Here is a 20579-nt window from a genome sequence, read left to right as displayed (position 1 = left end):
CGTTCAATGCTCTTATCGAACGTGCTGCCAATAACCATGGGGTGCAGCTTCACTCTGATACCATCGAAGATGACTTTCTAATGGACACCTTTGCATCCTCAGAAAGACATGTAAAGACTCTGCCAATGTTGAAGGGGGTCCTCAAACCAGCCAAGGACATTTTCAAAGAACCCACCAGGGCACGAGTGATAAACCCCAGGATTGATAAAAAATACAGATCAGCACCTGGGGATCCTACTTACATCAGAGGACAATTACCACTCGACTCCATCGTCGTAGCGAATGCACGCAAGAGGGCACACTCGCAAACAACAGGTGACGCTCCTCCCCCGGACAAAGAGTCCAAGGTGTTAGAAACCTCTGGCAAGCGAGTTGCCGCCCAAGCTGCCAACATATGGCGCATAGCCAACACTCAGGCGCTCCTTGCTCGCTATGATAGAGCGCACTATGACACACTTGAGCAAATATTCCAACATCTCCCTGACCAGTTCAAGGAAGGCGCAGAAATGCTCATCAGAGAAGGACAGCTACTAACGAACGCTTCCATCAAATGCGCACTAGATGTTGCAGACACGGCTGCCAGAGCCATAAACACAAGCGTCATGTTGCGACGACATGCCTGGCTACGGATCTCAGGATTCAAGCCTGAGGTACAAAACAATATACTGAACCAGCCCGTCAACCCCGACTATTTATTCGGGCCAGAGGTTGACACCACCCTCGAAAAGATAAAAAAGGATACGGACACTGCGAAGTCCATGGGCGCACTACAAACTCAGTCCTTTCGGAGCGGCTCCTTTCGTCGCCCCGGAAACAAGGGAGCAGGTAGAGGACAGGGGTCACAACAAACATATAACAAAGGCAATACGCAGACCACCTATGATAAAAACACCCGAGGTGGATATCGTGGCTCCAGCACAAAGGGTAGAGGACGCGGCTACGGCAACACCAGGTCCTCCCCCAAGAACAAGCAGTGACGCCCTCTCCCTTCCTCCCGACCACATAACACCTGTCGGGGGAAGGCTACAAAGGTTCCTGTCCACGTGGAATTCCATCACCACGGACAGGTGGGTCAAAGATATTATAAAATACGGTTACTGTCTGGAGTTCACCTCCACTCCACCCACAATACCACCAAGAAGCCGTCCTATGTCCTCAGAGCACTTAACGCTCTTACAGCAAGAAGTGCAAAGTATGCTTCTAAAAGGCGCTATAGAGGTCGTACCCATCCACGAGCAGGGTGCGGGAGTGTACTCCCTCTACTTCTTAATTCCAAAAAAGGACGGGTCGCTCAGACCTATATTGGACCTGAGACCCCTGAACCAGTACATTCTTTCAGAGCACTTTCATATGCTCACTCTACAGCAAGTCCTTCCGCTTCTGAAGCAGGGAGACTTCCTAGCCACACTGGACCTCAAGGATGCGTACTTTCACATACCCATCCACCCTTCACACAAAAAATACCTCAGGTTCACTGTTCAGGGGCAGCACTATCAGTTCAAAGTCCTTCCCTTCGGCGTGACAACAGCGCCCAGGGTTTTCACGAAGTGCCTCGCTACGGTGGCAGCACATCTACGGAGGCAGCATATACACGTCTACCCCTACCTAGACGACTGGCTCGTTCAAGCAAAGTCAGCCCAGCAATGTGCAAGCCACATGTCCCGCACCATTCACCTTCTTCACAGTCTGGGATTCTCACTGACTTATCCAAAGTCCCATCTCCAGCCCGCACACGTACAACAGTACCTAGGTGCGACTATAGACACTCTGGCGGCCACAGCTCAGCCAAATTTAGTGAGGATCGACAGCATACAACTGCTGATCTCCAAATTCAAACCCAATCACTCACTTCCAGCGCGAGTGTTCATGCAGTTGATAGGCATGATGGCCTCCTGCATCTTCATAGTCCCGCACGCGAGATTACATATGCGCCCACTTCAGGAGTGCCTAGCACGTCAGTGGAATCAGGCTCAAGGACAGTTAAAGGACCTAGTGTTGGTGAGCGGTCGGGCATACAACTCTCTGCATTGGTGGAATCCACAAAACCTTTGCAAGGGCCGACCGTTCCAAGAGCCTGTCCCACAAATAGTACTGACAGCGGACGCGTCTCTCCAGGGATGGGGAGCTCATGTACTCCACTACACAGTGCAAGGACTATGGACAACACAACAAAAGAAGTTGCACATCAACCTTCTGGAATTGATGGCAATCTTCCTAGCCATGAAGGCGTTCAAAGTACATCTATGCAACAAGGTCGTGTTGATCCGGACGGACAACATGACCGCAATGTACTACATACAGAAACAGGGAGGCACACACTCTCCACAGTTGTCTCATCTGGCTCAGGGCATGTGGAAGTGGGCCATTCAAAGGAACATGTTCCTCATGGCGGAACACCTCCCTGGCAAGGACAACCAGATGGCGGATCTGCTCAGCAGACACAGCCACCAAATGCACGAGTGGGAGTTACACCCATCAGTACTCCAACCGTACTTTCAGCAGTGGGGTCATCCGGAGATAGACCTATTCGCGACAAGCGAAAACGCAAAATGCCCAAGCTTCGCCGCCAGATTCCCACATCCGCAGTCGCAGGGCAATGCGATATGGATGAACTGGTCCGGCAGATTTGCGTACGCTTTTCCCCCAGCGCCATTGATACCGCTAGTGGCCCGCAAACTCCGACAACACTCCCTGACACTCGTCCTAGTTGCTCCCACGTGGGCACGCCAGCCGTGGTACACCACCTTCCTCGAACTTTCCGTGGTGCCGCATCAAAGGCTGCGGATCAAACCCGCGCATTTGACGCAGAACCATGGAGAGGTTCAGCACCCAGATCCGCAACAGCTGAATCTGGCGATCTGGCTCCTGAAGTCCTAGAGTTTGGCTATCTCAACCTGCCACCTGACTGTATGGACATCATCAAGGAGGCCAGGAGACCCACTACCAGAGCTTGCTATGCAGCCAAATGGAAAAGGTTCGTCATTTATTGCGGAAATAATGACATCAACCCGCTGGACGCATCCATCCAAAACATCATCTGTTATCTCTTACACCTATATCGATGCAATCTGGCGTACACCTCTATACGTGTCCATTTGACCGCAATATCAGCCTATCTGCAAACCAGGCAGCACCTCTCTCTATTCAGAGTGCCTGCCATCAAAGCATTCTTGGAAGGGCTCAAACGAGTCATTCCACCTAGTCACCCACCGGCTCCAATGTGGAACCTCAACTTGGTCCTCACACGCCTGATGGGTCCACCCTTTGAACCTCTACACTCATGCGAGATTCAATTCCTTACCTGGAAAGTGGCCTTCCTAGTAGCGATCACTTCCCTCAGAAGAGTTAGTGAACTCCAGGCACTAACCGTTCAAGAGCCATTTATTCAGGTTCACGCTAACAGGGTCGTACTACGTACCAACCCCAAGTTCATGCCCAAGGTAATATCACAGTTCCACATGAACCAGACTATTGAACTGCCCGTTTTCTTCCAAAACCCACAAACTGTTGCAGAAAGGGCACTACATACACTAGATGTACGGAGGGCCCTCATGTACTACATCGACAGGACTAAACCATTCAGGAAGACAAAACAACTGTTCGTTGCCTTTGCCCCACACCACAAAGGTAACGCCATCTCCAAAGCAGGGATAGCCAGATGGATAGTTAAGTGTATTCAAATCTGTTATCAAAAGGCAAAACGCACATTAACTATTCCACCACGAGCCCACTCAACACGTAAGTTGGGGGCTTCCATGGCCTTCCTAGGAAATATTCCCCTGCATGATATATGCAGAGCAGCCACATGGTCCACTACACACACATTTACAAAACACTATTGCGTAGATGTGCAGTCAAAACAGCAGGCAGCTGTAGGACAGGCTGTTCTCAAAACACTTTTTCAGACCGCTGCAGCTGGCACGGGTAGCCGCCGCTAATAGAGGGCACTGCTATGTATTCTATGCACAGATATGAATTCAGCAGCCCACATGCCTCGAACTGAATATGCTACTTACCAGTATGCATCTGTTCTTGGCATGTAGGGCTGCTGACATTCATATCGCCCTCCCTCCTCCCCGGCGCCTGTCGCAGCTGCAGCTCTCAGAATTACTGCAAGCATGGTCATCACTTTCTGTATCTACTCCATCACTGCCACAATGGCGAAAAACAATCTGAGGATGGAGAGGATGCCCATGCGCACTGTAGTCCAGGGGAGGAGTCACCTATCCAAGGATACTTCGAAGACTCTTCCAGGACAACAACGTGCAAACATCCGGACCCAACACTAGGCGGCGATCTATGCACAGATATGAATGTCAGCAGCCCTACATGCCAAGAACAGATGCATACTGGTAAGTAGCATATTCAATCACTCTCGGAAAGTATTACTTACTCACAAACCTCGCACAAGGAAAGTACCTTATAATATCTTTAATCTTCTTCACGGTGATCTGTTATTTCAGTGCACTCAATATGTATTTGAAAGTTTTAGGTGTAACAGTTAACATTTTGTTCCCTTCTATTCGGTCTTGAAATCTTTATATTGACCTAAATCAATAAAATATTCCCAACGTGCGTACAGTGTTCTTACCTTAGCAGGTACCACATTTCTAACATAATTGTAAGTCCATGCTCCCTCTCTGGCAAGTATTTTACTTAGGCATTACTCTGTTCATGGGTATGCTGCCTTGACAAACTTTGACTGAAGTCTAGACGTTAAATGTTCCCTAAACACAATAAACATATGGGGCCTCATGTAGGTAAATAAATTTTACCGGTTCTTAAATACCGAGCCGTACCGAATCGGTAAATTAGAATCGGTAAGTTACATGTAGGTAAAAATTCGGTAACAGTTACCGATTCGGTAACAGTCGGTAAATACGAATCGGAATTCACCGATTCGGTAAATACCGAGGTGATAATTACCGAATCGGAAAATACCGAGGTGGTATCTACCGAATCGGAAAATACCGAGGTGGTATCTACCGAATCGGAAAATACCGAATCGGTACGTACGGATTCGGTAAATAACATCACATGACTTGACGAAACAGCTAATCCTGTGCAACGACAGCCCACCCAACCAGGAACTGCCCACACCCAGGCAGGTGTACACAATTAGCCGAAGTGGCCACACCCAGGCAGGTGTACATAATTAGCCGACCCTGGAGAGGCTCGGAGTGCAGAGGAGAGGCAGGGAGCAGTTGCATGTGCGAGCGGGAAACGAACAGCATGTCCAGCCAGAGCACACAGAAAGACGGAGGGGAAAGGAGGAGGAAGCTCAAATTCAGCCCCAAGGAACTCCAGGTGCTGGTGGAGGAGGTGGTGAAGCAGCACCAGAAGCTGTTTGGGAGGCAATCCCTGCAAGTGCCTGAGGCCAAAAAGCGCAACATATGGCTGGCCATCCAGGCGCAGGTCAATGCTGTGGGAGTGACCCACAGGGAAATTGAGGTCCTCAAAAAGCGCTGGTATGACCTGAGGATTGTGACCAAGAGGAAGATGGGCGACATCCAGAAGGAGGCCAGCCAGACCGGAGGTGGAACCAACAGGGCACCTGCCCTCACCGAACTGGAGGAGCTGGTGGCGGCCACACTCGAGCAAGAGAGCGTCGTGGGTCTTGGGGACGCCGACAGCTCTGCCAGAGCCGCAACACACCAAGGTAAGACGAAAGCACAGCAATGTAGCCGCCCCTACCCCTATCCCACATCCCCCATTGTGACACGAGAATCACACTGCAGTCCACACGTGTCAGTGCAGACAGGCAATGCATTCCGGGAGATGTAGTCAGGGCAACACTAACCATGACGTAAATGTCACAGGGCAACAAGGCATGTCACGCACTCGAGGCACAAGGAGACAGAGGACAGATTGGAATGTGAAATGATTTATTGTGACGCTTGCAATGCAGCCCTTCGGGGACACTGAGCCAATGTTGTTTTTCTGTCCACAGATGTGACATCATGCAGTACAGGGCATGCTGCAGGGGAGACGGCACACCGGCCACAAAAATCACCTCTAGCCAGCACGAGTGCAGACCAGGGAGCAGGCCCACTTGCAGCCGCACCACCTACGCAGCCAGCCTCGCCGCACACAGAGCCAGCATCACCTCACCGAGAGCCAGCATCACCACCACCAGAGCCAGCATCGCCACTCATGTTCGATTCACCGGCCACATCTCCGCTTGCAGGTGTGAGAATGAGGAGGCGTCCAGCAGCCAGGCTACGAGCCTTAGACACCTCGTCAGACGACAGCATGGGCCCAGAAGACCGCACCGGGCCCCAGGAAGGGAGCCATCCCACTGTGCCCCAAACATCACAGGCAGCACAGACGGGAGCAAGAGGGCGCCGCAGGTCGCGTGTCCAGAGTCCACCAGCACCCACTGACGGCCATGGTGTCTTCTTGGGGCTCGAGGGCCAAATGTTGAAGCAACAGCGCCTGCAATCAAAGGCAGTAATGTCAGTCCAGAGGCACATGCGGGTGATGAGGACAAGCTTAGTCAACATGGACACAAACATTGGCGGCATGGCTGCGGGCATTCGGGACATGTCCCAGTCAATCCAGCAGTTGTGCAGCAAATTAGATGCTGACATCGAAGCACGGCGCCGGGAACGCCAGAGAAGGGACACTACCAGCAGGGCACTCAACCGTCTGGCAACTGCGACTTCCCTACTTTGCCGGCGCTCTGTGACGATGCAGGAGGGCCTAACACAGTGCTGCAGCGACCTGTCACGGGGGATGGTGCAGGTGACAAGTGCACTAGGGGTGCTATTGACAAGTCAGGCGTCGACAACTGCTGCAGGGGATGCTGCGGAGAGCATCGACACCAGCAGCAGCATCACACCCCCCGTCCCCGAAGCACGCAGGAGCAGCAGGCGGCTTGGGGTTGGCTCTAGTGAGGATGCACAGGCCGTGCAATCCACCACTGCAGCGCGTATGCGCAAACATTGATGTGGCCCTGCTTATCCACTTGCCATTGGGTGACGTAACCCTGGACATACTCATTGTATAGATGGCATATTGCCAGATTGGCCTGTTCATGTGTTCATGGCGTGGTGCCACATTAAACTACGTCATGACTTCTCACGACTCGCTGTGTCCCCTCACTTACTCAGAAATAGTTGCATGTGATCTCTGCCCGTCTCTCTCTCCCATCGATTGCAGTTGGCACTCTAGCTGCGCTGCCCTCTGGCTGGCCTGACTCATCCTCGTTGTCCTCAAAATATGTTAGTTCCACATCTGTACCTTTTTTCGTGGCAAGGTTGTGCAGCATTGCACAAGTGGCAATTATCTTGCAGCAGGTGATGGGTTTGTACTGGCGTGCGCCTCCGCTCTTGTGGAGGCAGCGGAACCTGCTCTTCAGCAGTCCAAACGTGCGCTCCACCACATTGCGTGTAGATTTGTGGGCCACGTTGTATCGTCTCTCACTCTGGGTTGCTGGGTGTAGGTAGGGAGTGAGGATGAATGAACGGCATGCATATGCACTGTCGCCTGGATGAGTAAAAGGGAACCATCAGTTACATGCCTCTATACACTCTGATTTGCAGGTTTCAAGGGGCGTCACTGTTACTTACCCAGCAGGTATCCCTCTCCGAATTCTCCGGCTCTCAGTCGTGTGTAGATCCCACTATTCTGGAAGATGTAAGAGTCGTGGGTGCTCCCAGGAAACTTTGCAACAATATCTGTGATGATGTTCCCTGCATCACAGATCACCTGCACATTGATGGAGTGGGTGGACTTCCTGTTCCTGTAGATGTGCTCTGTGTCAGCTGGAGGACAGATTGGGATGTGTGTACCATCAATACAGCCGATGACATGGGGGAACTGTGCCATGTGATAAAAGTCTGTTTTTGTTTTCTGCAGTGCAGCCTGTGTGTTTGGGAAGCTGATGTAGTGGTGCATTCTCTGCATCATGGCATCCAGGAACTTCCTGAAGAAACGTGACAGGCAACTCTGGGATACCCCACCCACCGCAGCTATCACCACCTGATAACTGCCGGATGCCAACAGATGTAGGCTGCAGAGCACCTGCACATGTGGGGGTATGGCGTGCGCCCTTCTTATTGGCTGGTCCAGGAGTGGGTGAAGGTCCCTGATTAAGTCCATGATGGTTTCGAGGTGTAGCCTGTACCTCTCATGTATCTCTGCATCAGTCAGCTGGAATAGTGTGATGCGCTGTCTGTAGATTTGTTCCTCCCGTCGCCACACCCTCAGTCCTGCTGCCTGTAGACGTAGGCGCCTTGCAATGACGTACATGGCGGCCATGTTGTCCACGCTGTTGCATTTTGGGATTGCTTATGTGCATTGTTGATGGTTACCACCTGCTTTCCATCCGTGTTAATTACCGACTCTTATTTACCGATTTTCCTGGATTTCTTAATTACCGACTGCTCCTACATGTCATTTTCAATTTTTACCACTTCATATTTACCACTTCATATTTACCGATTCGTTAATAATGTATTCGGTAAATATGAATCGGTATTTTAGAATTCGGTAACTATGAATCGGTATTTACCGCCTCATATTTACCGAAAAGTGGTTTTTGGACTCCTACATCTCACTTGTCTGAATACCGGTCGGTAACGGCATATTTACCGAAAATCGGCCGTTACCGACCGGTATTTGGCTACCTACATGAGGCCCATGATGTGTAACCTTTGCAGCGTCGTTTTGTTTCTACACCACTTTTACTTGCTGAATTTTAAAAGTATGCTACTCCGATTCCTCTTTTGTATCGGTTTTCAAATCTTTTATCCCTTATGGAGCTATTGCAGCGAAGAATTTACTCTAAAGGAGGCCTTTAATGTTTTCCAAACCGTTAGTAAGAAAGCTGATCCTTTATTCCTCTTGCAATACCAATCTGCTAAAGACTTCTGGCTGCAGATTCCTTACCTTAGAAGTTTCCCAGGCGTCAGACTGGATCTGGAAAGTTTTTTTGTGAGCAGTACCCCGGCACACCAGTAGGTGGCGTCATTCAGCGCCGCATGGCGTCTACCTTGTCCGTGACAGAATTGACGTGTGCGGTGCCTATCTAGGTGACACCCTAGTGCACTGACATCAGTTCTTTTCTTTCTGTGCCAGGCAGCGCAGATCTGGAAAAGAGCTACTCTCAGTCACTTTTTGACTGACCTTTTTCGACCTTTTGTCAAAGATTTGTTTAAGACCTTGTTTCTTGGTGTGGCAGGGATGTCCATGTGAAAGGCTGGTTTTAAACCATGTGGCACCTGTCAACTGCAAATGTCCATGACAAATCCACACCTCGTCTGCCTCTGGTATCTTGAGCGCCACCATGACTCCAAGACCTGTGTCGATTGTCGCACTATGCAACCTAAGGTCTTGAAGGAGTGGTCCCTCAAGCTCCTTGCTGCTTGACGTGCGATGCCGTGACAGTCTCGATCCCAGAAGAAGAAAAAGAGTCTGAAGATGTCTTCAACTCCGCCCCATCTGACAAAGTCATCTGATGAGATGAGGGAACATCTACATTCGAGGCCTGGCTCCTCGGTGGAGCCAGTGCCTGGCTTGTCACCCCGCCTCCCCAAGTCTTTTGCAACCGAAGCAACCCCTGCCCAAATATGTGAGTTTTATGAGGCCATGCACCTCATATTTGGGCAACCAGCACCTGCTGGTGTGCCCTCTGTCTGCAGAGGTTCAGGAAGGGCCCTTACTGGTTTTCCCCCTCCGGGTTTGCCCCTGGTCCCAATCTGGCCCCTTGGATCCATGGACAGATCTGGACTCACGCCCGTCGGGCCAGCTTCACCTTGGGTGGTGCCAGCCCCACTTCAGTCATCCCCAGAGCGGGTGGCTCAGACACAGAGCACAATGGGCATCAGACGACTTCGACGGGAGGCATTCCATCAAGACCAAAACCTGAGCCCTATTCATATGGACTTCGACTTGGGGAGGATTGGGAGGGACCACTGGACCCTTATGAATGCCAGCCCCTAGACCCCGATGTGGACAACTTGGGTGAGGATTTCATGGAGGCCAGGGCACTGGCCACCTCCCCAGATAACTGGCTTAGTCTCTCCTCCTACTGTGGATAGAGAGGAGGGAGCCTCATTTTTAGTGGGGAGGGCGGCTGAGGTCCTAGCCCTCAAGCTTCACGTCCGTGGCTGTGAAGGCGAGCGTCTTGATAGAGGTTCTTCAGTTGAGAGTCGCCCCTTCTGAACCTCTTTTCCCTTTTAATGAAGCCCTCACAACTTCCTACTCTGAGCCGGATTCAAGTCCTGCAGAGGGGCTCCTGTGATCGGACAGTTGCCAGCTGCTGTCGCCATGCCCTAGGGGTCCTCAACTTCCTCACCAAACACCCCACCACGGAGAGATTGGTGGTCCAACCCTCCACTTCCAAATGAAATCCTGGCACATTCCCTACCACTCCACCAGACTGGGAATCCAAGAGGCTGGATACCTTGGGAAAGAAGATGTTTACTTCCACCAGTTTGGCACGGTGGTTGGTGAACACTGCGTGCCTTATGGAACGGTACTCCCACTCACTCTGGGACTTGGTTGTGCAGGTGCTGCCTATAGTCTTAGAAGAGGCCCAAACCATACTCTCACAAGCTATTGCTGACGGAGGGATTCAGCTAAGTTTGCCATACCCTTTTGAAAGGATTAGATCACCTCACTAGGCAGAACCGTGGCCCTTAGGTGCCACACCAGGTTGAGAACCGCTGGCATTTCGGGGGATGTCGAGGCCTTACTCACGGACATACCCTTTGATGGCTCCTGTTTCTTCGTAGACAAGCCAGACTTAGCACCAGAGTGCTCTAGAGTGCTTCAAGGCCAAACCCAGGCACTATTCACACTTTTTGTGGCCACGGAAGGGGCTTTCAGTCGCTTCTCTACCCAGCACGGCACGCAAGCTTCCAGTCCCTGCGTGGCACAGGAGTGTTACCCACAGACCCTGTGGGTCAGGTAGCCAGAAGGCCACCACTCTCCCGGCAGTCCAAGCCTCTATAGTTTGCCCTCCGACCATCATGGGCACCCAGTACAAGGCAGGATACTCCAGCATTTAGACCACTGGAGGTCTATAACATCCTACCGCTGGGTTTTCCAGATAGTTGAAGGGGCTACTACCTCCCTCTCGTGACTAGCCCTCCACCCACTTGTGACAGGCTGATGGAGCACCATATATCCTTACTCCACCAGGGAGTGGCAGCTCTCTTGGCCAAGGGGTTCATAGAGAGGGTGTCGGCATCAAAAGTAGGTTGTGGTTGCTATTCCCGCTACTTTCTGGTGCCCAAGAATGACCGAGGCCTTTGTCCTATCCTAGAACTGCGCTCTCTCAATTCCTTCCTGAGAAGGAGAAATTCAAAATGCTCACGCTTGCTCAAGTCCTGTCTGCCCTGGACCTGGGATATTCGATGGAAATGTTGGACTTGCAGGATGCATACTTCCACATCCCCGTCCTTCCTGCCCACAGATGTTACCTATAGGTCACTGTAGGTCTCGAGCACTTTCAGTTTACTGTCCTCTCCTTTGGTGTTACCAGCGCCCCTCGGGTGTTCACCAAGGTGATGGCGGTGGTTGCAGCTCATCTGCAGAGATCAGGGGTGCCAGTCTTCCCCTATCTCGATGACTGGCTGCTGAAGGTGGGCTCGTCTCAGTCAGTTGTCTCCCACCTCCAGACTAAGGCGGACCTCCTGCAATCGCTGGGGTTCACTATCAACATGCAGAAGTCACATCCGACCCCTTCTCAGATGCTCCCTATCATTGTAGCTGTTCTCGACACAGTGCAGTTTCGGGCTTATCCTCTTGAATGGCGAGCCCAGGATATTTAGGCTATGATACTGGCGTTTCAGCCTCTAGCCTAGATTTCGTTGAGATTAACTCTGAGGCTACTGGGCCTCATGGCCTCCTGCTTGCGACATGCCTGGTGGCCTATGTAAGCTCTGCAGTGGGACCTGAAGTTCCAGTGGGTGCAGCTTCAGGGAAATCTCCCGACATGGTAGATATCACAGAGGGCACTGCAAAATATCTGCAGTGGTGGTTAACGAACTGCGATTGGGTCAGCGACAAACCTCTCTTCCTTCCCCAACTAGATCTAACAGTAGTGACAGATGCGTCACTGCTGGGGCAGGCATCTTGGAGAGGTGGAAATCAGAGGACTCTAGTCTCCGGCGGAATCCGGACTCTACATCAACCTGTTGGAGCTCCGAGCGATTGGACTGGCATTGAAAGCCTTTCTACCCTCCTTCAAGGGAAGGCTAGTGCAGGTGTTCACGGAAAACACCACCCCCATGTGGTACTGCAACAAACAGGACGAGGTGGGGTGTGGTCAAAAGGCCTTGTGTCTCTGGACATGGCTGGAAGTCGGGGCATTTCTCTAGTGGTTCATCACCTGACGGGAACTCTGAATGTCAGAGTGGACGTTCTCAGCATGAGATGCCTAGCGGATCATGAATGGCATACCCATCCTGAGGTGTTGCAAGATCTCTTTCAATGGTGGGGAGAGCCTTGGTTAGATCTGTTCAACACCGCAGAGAACTCGCAATGTCAGCAGTTTTGCGTGCTGGAGTTTCCAGGTTGGCTGTTGCATGGGGACGCTTTTCGTCTTGAGCGGGGCTCAGGCCTCCTGTACACCTTTCTGCCCATACCACTCCTGCCCAGAGTTCTCAAGCACTACCAAGCCCAAGTCCTCCTTGTGCCTCTGGACTGGGCTCGGATACTCTGGTATCCTGAGCTGTTGAGCATGGCAATCGATCCTCTGATCAGGTTGCTCCTTCGGGAGGATCTTCTGTTGCTGCAGCAGGAGAGGGTTCTCAACCTGAACCTGTCAACACTGCCTTCATGCGTGGAGATTGAGCGGCAACAGTTGACAGCTTTCAACCTTCTGTCCGAAGTCTGTTATGTCATCTTGTCTGCCAGGCATCCCTCCACCAAAATGGTATACAACTGCCATTGGAGCAAATTTGTGGCATGATGTGCATGACGTATGCATCAAGGTCGGTAGTCTAACAGGTGCAGTGTTCCCTGATGTGGTACTGGAGGTCTAGTAGTGTTTGCGTGGGCCAAGCTGCACAGTTTTATAGGGTCCAAGCCCAGGAACACTCACCCTTTAGGGTCGCTGGAGTATGACCTGGGGCCGTGTCCCCACAGAGGTCCGAGTGGACATTGATAGAAATTACAGACCCTTCAGAGTGTCAAGTTAAAACTAAATACAGACCCCTTAGCTTGTCAGGCAGAAAAGTGGTGCACTAGGCGTCCGTCTCCAGGCTGGGGACAAGGCTCTTGACGGCAGCCGAAAGCCACGCTGAGGAAAGCTACACCTGGTGGGCGGAGGACCGCAGGCACCATCCTGAAGCAAAATAAACAGACGGCTGCATAAGGAGTGCATAAGCGTTCCCGTGGCCCACACAGTAAAGTAAAATCTACTCACAATATCGGGATTATTCAAAGATTTACACCATTCACATGCATAAGGGAGCAGAATCAAAACAGGACTTATCTGTGACTGCGAGCAGCGAAAAAGAGGGAGCCTCAATACTGACAAGGGACTTTGTTTGGACTGTTTGTTCATGATTGGTTGTGAAGTTTTGCTGTATTCCCAAGTACCTATGGGAATGTTAGTTTTTATTGCACTTGTTGAAACGAAAATGACTGCTGATTGAGATAGAGTAAAGGAAGAAAGCATAATCCTCGCCTCCAGTCCTGACATAGAATTCCATTTGAGCTGTTCCTTTAACCCCTTCAGCGCGGCGCGGATTACCGTGCTGTGCTGAAGGGTTCGTGCGCGGGCGGGGCCGTGACGGAGCGGTTCCTTCATCCGCACAGCGCGACCGACGCGCATGATGGAACCGCTCCGTCACAAGCATCGAAAGGGTTAATTATTTTTCTTTGACTATGTAAACTCTTGGTTGATTAATTGTTGATTAACACAGATCTGCCATTTTATGGGATTCAGTTGCTTCTTTAGTAATTCCCTTTGCCAAAGCGGGGATTTGTATCTCAAACGTCAGGTATACTATCAGACTACCCACGCTGTTGGTCGTATAGACCTTTGTTAGTCGACAAGGAGATGGGATAAGGAGCTGTCAATAATCTTACTTTCCATAAACAGTGGAGTCCTATTGTGTTTTCACAGAAATCAACAAAGAGATTTAGAGTGAGTTTAAGAGGTTTATTTAACAAATTAGTTCAATTCAGACCATTAGTTTATTTAGTATTCAAAGTTTACTTATCATTATTACAACTTCAAATAATCTAATAATCGATATTTGAAAATATACTATAATCGCACATTGGTTAGAATTACAAATATAATGCAGATTATATAGCAAATGAGTCCCATAAAGGAAATTCCCTAGTCTAAATTTAAGAAGGTTGGCCATAAAGGCCTTTTATTCTTAAGCAAGTAGGATAAGGTGTCAGTTCAGAAAAACAAATGAAGATTTCTGATAGAGAATAGGAATGCATTAGCATGACCCATTAGCACTCAAGCAGTGGTGATTTGCAGAGCCTGGAAAGGTCTTCCCCGCTCGAAGTCAGAAGCATTTCTTTGATTTGCCCCCTAAGTTCTGTAGCAAATTCTCTCTCTAGTCTAAGGACCACACGCTAACATAATTCAACAAAACTCTAGTGCAACATTTTGTTTTATTCCTACTTTCAGGAACCAATTGTTCTTCTCTAAAGGCAGGGAACAGGTAAACTCACAAGTTTCTTACTTCACAGTGGGTCATTCACAACCATGTCCTTGACTTCTTACTTTGAACAAATCTTGTGGTTCAGACAGTTCTTCTCACGAGATGTGCTTCCCACCATCTACTCTCCTCCCGGTGAGAACCTTACTATCCGTTGTCCAATACATAACAAATACTGATTTACTAGCTAACAGAAGGATTCTGGAAAAGTAAAGCATCTGCAATGGGAAGAAAGAGAAAAACTTCTCATGTACAACACCAGTTTAAATGCAAAAACAGGCCTCTTAACCGCAACGTGTAAAGTCAATATTCAAAATGACATCAGCATTTAAGCTAACTTAATTAATTGCAATATATTAAATTGAGGGTTTGCTAATGATGGCTAATTGTGATTGCCTACATCAAATTTTGCTTTAAATGTGTGTTCGTTATTTCAGCATTGAAGTTAGCACTTTATGGTTAATGCGTTTAATTTGCAAAATGAGAAATGTCTCTCTATCACTGTCTTGATAGTTCAAAAGATTTCTGAATCATTTTTCCTATAATATATATCCTGTAACCTCGTTTACCGAAATTCAAACAGAATTTTTTAAGTTCTTCTAGATGTATTTAGTTGTCCAGTATGATCTTTTTCAATTGCATCATATGAAAATAGTGAACTTGATTTTCAATAATATCTGTAGAGAAGTCTATAGCTCGTAAATGGAAACATCTATTTACCGCTTTAGTGTACACGTTGGTTATCCACTTGCCATGTCTGTATGTTGAACGTACCTCCAGAAAATCAGTTTGTTCAGTCCCCGAAGTTATACCGAAATTAATTTACATTTTGCACAAGATCTTACTGGCAACCCTCACCAAAATATATTATTGATAAATTGAATATCAGCTTTTCTGTTGTCTTCCCACCCTTCTCGTCAGTAAATTAAGGCCCCTTTAAATTTTGCCATGAAAAGATTTGTGCAGGAAGTGGCTAAATTAGAGCCCACAGAAATGGCAGAGGTTTGCCAAAAAAGTTTTATAACCCATTGGCACAAATTCCATCATCCATCCGTTATCAATGTACACTGATTGGTTCACTTAATAGTTGTATATTACTTCAATGGAAAACATGCAATGTAATTACCCTTCTCCGTAGTACATGCATACCAAACGGTCATCAGTGTATGTCCTGAATACATTTGCCAGCAGTGGCTAAGCACTGAATTATTAATATAATTTAGTCCTCCAGTGCAGAAAACCTTTCTAATATGATATACAGAATGGCACTTTTGTTTACAAAAAAATGCTGATATATGGAAATAATTATCTGTCCTGATGAAGCCCACTGGAGTACATTCCGGTTCCATGCGTACTTGAATACCAAGGTATAGGCTTAAAGATTGTTGCATCCTTCTCTGTATCCACCAATGGTGCTGCTATACAGTCTGCTCATTAGCTTCCAACCTTCAGTTGCGCACAGTTGATCACTCATGATCTGCAATCGCAAACTGCACAGTTTCTCCTAAATGTGCCTTGAGTGATTGTCTGTTGTACTGTCACTGCAAGCATATCCTTGGAGATTTTTTTGCAAAGTTTTCATTAGACTATTGTCTTATGGGGGGATAAGCAAGTTTGTATTGCTCACGTATGCATGAAATGTACACAGTTCATAGAACAATTCTGTAAACAACAAGCAAGGCCACCACTACAATGTTGTTTGTACACTGTCAAACAGTATACCCCATAATCGCTGATGTTAATCTTAGACGTCAATCTTGATTAGGGCACCAAAACTGCAGCGTACTTTGGGAAGAACCTAGGCAAGAAGATCTAATCAGGTGGGAGGTCTTGTTTTTGCTGCCAGGCATATGTGAATATTACGATAACCAGATGTAATATTGATTCATTGTGTGAGATACAAAGACACCATAATGTGATTTTCCTACAATAATTGTCCTTCGTACATTTTTTGGTAGGTTGAAGACATGGGTTGTTGGATAAAAAGTTCAACAAATGCATCATGTTGCACTATTTATTTTTTCAACAGGCTAATTTGTCCTCCTTGGAACTAGAAATGTAAGAGCAGTTAAAAACTCTATTTGATGAGAAAAATCCCTTGTGACTAAAATTTTACAGCACTGCAAACTGAAAGTGGCCTTTGCAAAGTTACAGAGAACTTGCTTACTCAGTTTTGCTAACTCACCACTCCAAATCCTACTCCTCAACTAAGGCCCCAAGGATCTTTTTTATCCAATCAGTCCTGCAGAGCATTTAAGGTTTTGACACTAGTGCCCAGTCTTGGGTTGTCACCTGCACATTTTCACACAATGGGACTATCAACCTGGGAAGGGCATATATTTGAATGAATGAACGTGTCATGGCTCTAAGGCTAATTATGGATGGCTTGTAGCTCTCCAGAGGATATGATATGCTTGATAGATCCTTACCAAAAAACTAGAAAAAAGCAGCAGGGCTGTATCTGTTGCCACTATCTGAGCACTTGTGCTTTGTATTACAGATGTGGAAACAGAAAACTCCTCTTCATAGCAGTGTTGCATCCCATCATCACAAGAGTATGCGTAGTGCTGCCAGGATGAACAGTGGGGTCCCCTGCATTCATCCCGAGGTGTCCCACCTCCACTGAATGCCACTGCCCTTATGTACTATAGAAGATGAGTGCCAGAGCAGCAGAGCTCTGGTAGGAGAGTGTAGTTCTACATGAGAAACGTCTGCCCTTTTAATTTTAGGTCCTTTACTCCATTGACTTACTCTTCATCCCATTAAGCTGCTGCTGTGCTCAGTGGCAACACATACAAGGTGAACAAACGAGATTGAGAATATCGGCACAAAAAATTTACCAGTTTTTTTTTTTTTTTTTTTACAGAACTCACTAGGCCCCATTACGAGTGGCCCAGTAACTGGTGTGGTATTTATCGCACCCGATAAAATCCGCTTCTGCTTAGTTGGAATTTGTCGTGTGTGATAAATACCACCCAGTTATGAGTTTTGGGGGAATAACATGCAGATTTTGGCACTGACCACACCAAAGTTTGCATGTCCCGGTAAATACCTGCCAATTTTCCCCATGGTGGGCTCAAATCCCTCCAACTCATAATTCTGATATGTATTTTAACAGGAGTTACAGCACATATCAAAATTATATGGGACTCGTAATGCTTCAGTGATGTGGATGTGGTGTTTTTCTTTAAGACTTCCATCCACACACAGGGCTACATTTTTTGTGCATTTCCAAAATGCCTCCTCTTTAGCACCAGTAGTCCTTTTCCTTTTTATTGCTTACGGCGTGTTTTGAATTTTACTGTTCTTTATTTTTTGTATATATGGCCCTTCACTAATGTTAAATCTCCTATTGACCTAATTGCTCCGTTTCACCTGGCTATGAATAATGATGTGATATCCCTCACAGTATGCCTCTGAAGATGCAGAACTTTTGCTAGTTGGAAATAAATTGGACTGTGAAGTTGACAGAGAGATTACGCGACAACAAGGAGAAAAGGTACAAGCAAAATGCTTTATTTAAAAGTTCTGAAAAAAAGAATTTGTTACATTAACACGATGAATGTGAAAACATAGCTTAAGCAATGTTACTGTGTGGTTTGCACAGGATTCAGTGTTTGAGTATTCTCTGATAGCAGATCTCATTACACGAAGTGTAGATCATGTTTTAAGTTGTGCACTGTTCTCTTCCTATACACTCGCGAGAGTACCCTAACTGGATAGCGCCCAAATCACAGAAGCATACATTTAGATGGAAAGCTTAAGAGCATGCATACTTTGGTCTACTCTCTTTCCCAATCTGTAGGACCCGAATACTTCAATACTTGTACGTTCCAGAATATGTAATCCCATCTGCACTGTTCCCTGAGCCTCCTTTTCTTCTGTCACTTGGCACTTCCAGCTTCAGCATTCCACTGTCCTCCACTTTCGTGGCAGTCTACTCTTGCCTGCGCATTCTGTGTTGAGAGGGCCTGAGCACCTCCGACTGCACAGTTCCTTCTGGGTGGTGTCTGAAAAACCGGTATTATTTCAGTGGCTTTTATTACTACTGCTCCATACATTTAAGCGGGAGTGTCTGTGGCATGGCTGGTCACAAGCTCATCAGTGTGTGTGTATATATATATATATATATATATATATATATATATATATATATATATATATATATATATATATATATATATCTATATATCTATATATCTATATATCTATATATCTATATATCTATATATCCAAAGTACCCAACGTACAAGGAGCACTCGAACGGCAACATGCTCATGAAGAGCCTTTATGGTATACAAGCCGCCAGCACAACAATAGCTTTAAGCAGTTCAATTTGCCATGGATGCCTGACGCGTTTCGAAGTGTCCCCACTTCTCTTCCGAGGCTTTGGCAATTGAAGGCGCATAGGTGTAGTATCCTGGCTTTGAGGTAATTCATATACACTCTTGCTCTGCCAGTGGAATGTTCCATGAATTATGTGTTACAGAATGTTGGGAGCCAGAGATGTCAGTTGAGAAGGGCTGAGCAGCAAAAGAAAGTACGAATATATAAATAAGGAAAACAGAGAAGTAAAAGGTGAGGGAAATGCCTTTTAGATGAAAGGATGGTATTCTCACCTTTTGCCTTTCTTTTTAACTGTTTTCCTCACCTGTTACTTCTCTGTTTTCCTCATTTATATATTCACACAGTCTTTTGCTGCTCAGCCCTTCTCAACTGGCTCCCAACATTCTGTAACACATAATTCTTGGAACATTCCACAGGATACACATATCCCCTTTCCTTCCAAAAAGAAAGTGTAAATATATAAATGAGGGAAACAGAGAAGTAACAAGTGAGGAAAACGGTTAAAAAGAAAGGCAAAAGGTGAGAATACCATCCTTTCTTCAAACACAATAACAGAAACGAAAAGAGAAAAAACCAACGACTACCTCAAGGCATACTTGCTGGCCAGGCATGTATAAAAAGAGACAAGTCATAGCACAACACAATGACCAACAGAACAAAAACAGACACTAACAAAGAGTAGGAGAAGAAAACCTCCAAAGGAAAAGAGAACACAACAATAGGACACCGCCCTCATCATTTAAATGCTCCAATGCATACCCTGGATGGGACGCTCTGCCGCGACTAGCAGAGCATTATGGGCCTTGTAGTGTCCTTTGTCTCCAGATGGAGCGCACAATGTTGCTGCTGTAACATTCATAGCCCCCAGATGGGCCTCGTGTGCCGGTGGATATGCTAAATCCGTTGCCGCCCCACGAAGTCACCCTGCTCGATAACAGACTGCGTGGCCCCCACATCCTGGGGTGGTACTCCTTTGCGGCAGGGTATGCCGCGTATTTATCCAAGCTCTGAAATACCCAATGTATAAGGAGCACTCGAACGGCAACATGCTCATGAAGAGCCTTTATGGTATACAAGCCGCCAGCACAACAGTCGCTTTAAGCAGTTCAATTTGCCATGGATGCCTGACACATTTCGAAGTGTCCCCACTTCTCTTCCGAGGCTTTGGCAATTGAAGGCGCATAGGACACTGCTCTCATCATTTAAATGCTCCAATGCATGCCCTGGATGGGACGCTCTGCCGCGACTAGCAGAGCATTATGGGCCTTGTAGTGTCCTTTGTCTCCAGATGGAGCGCACAATGTTGCTACTGTAACATTCATAGCCCCTCGAGCTCGAGTGCTCCTTGTACGTTGGGTACTTGGAGCTTGGATAAACACGCGGTACACCCTGCCGCGAAGGAGCACCACCACCCCAGGTTGTGGGGGCCACGTGGTCTGTTATCGAGCAGGCCAATTTTGTGGGGCAGCAACGGATTGAGCATATCCACCGGCACACCGAGGCCCATCTGGGGGCCTTCAATGTCGCAGTAGCAACATTGCCCGCTCCATTTGGAGGTAAAGGACATTACAAGGCCCATAATGCTCTGCTAGT

The 20579-nt window shown here is 47.8% G+C and overlaps 1 protein-coding gene across 1 annotated transcript in view; it reads left to right on the top strand.

Moving 5' to 3' along the window:
* Positions 1-20579, top strand: part of RAB12 (RAB12, member RAS oncogene family) — a 127772-nt gene that overhangs the window by 90533 nt on the left and 16660 nt on the right. Inside the window, exon 4 of the mRNA XM_085607003.1 lies at positions 18049-18138. Within this exon, the coding sequence (XP_085463129.1) occupies positions 18049-18138 (90 nt within the window). The remainder of the gene's footprint in view (positions 1-18048; positions 18139-20579) is intronic.

Source organism: Triturus cristatus, chromosome 5_2 (assembly GCF_964204655.1).
Source record: "Triturus cristatus chromosome 5_2, aTriCri1.1, whole genome shotgun sequence".
In the NCBI taxonomy this organism is placed as follows: domain Eukaryota; kingdom Metazoa; phylum Chordata; class Amphibia; order Caudata; family Salamandridae; genus Triturus; species Triturus cristatus.
Note: the sequence above shows the minus strand (reverse complement) of the source record. Positions and strands in the feature narration are given on the sequence as shown.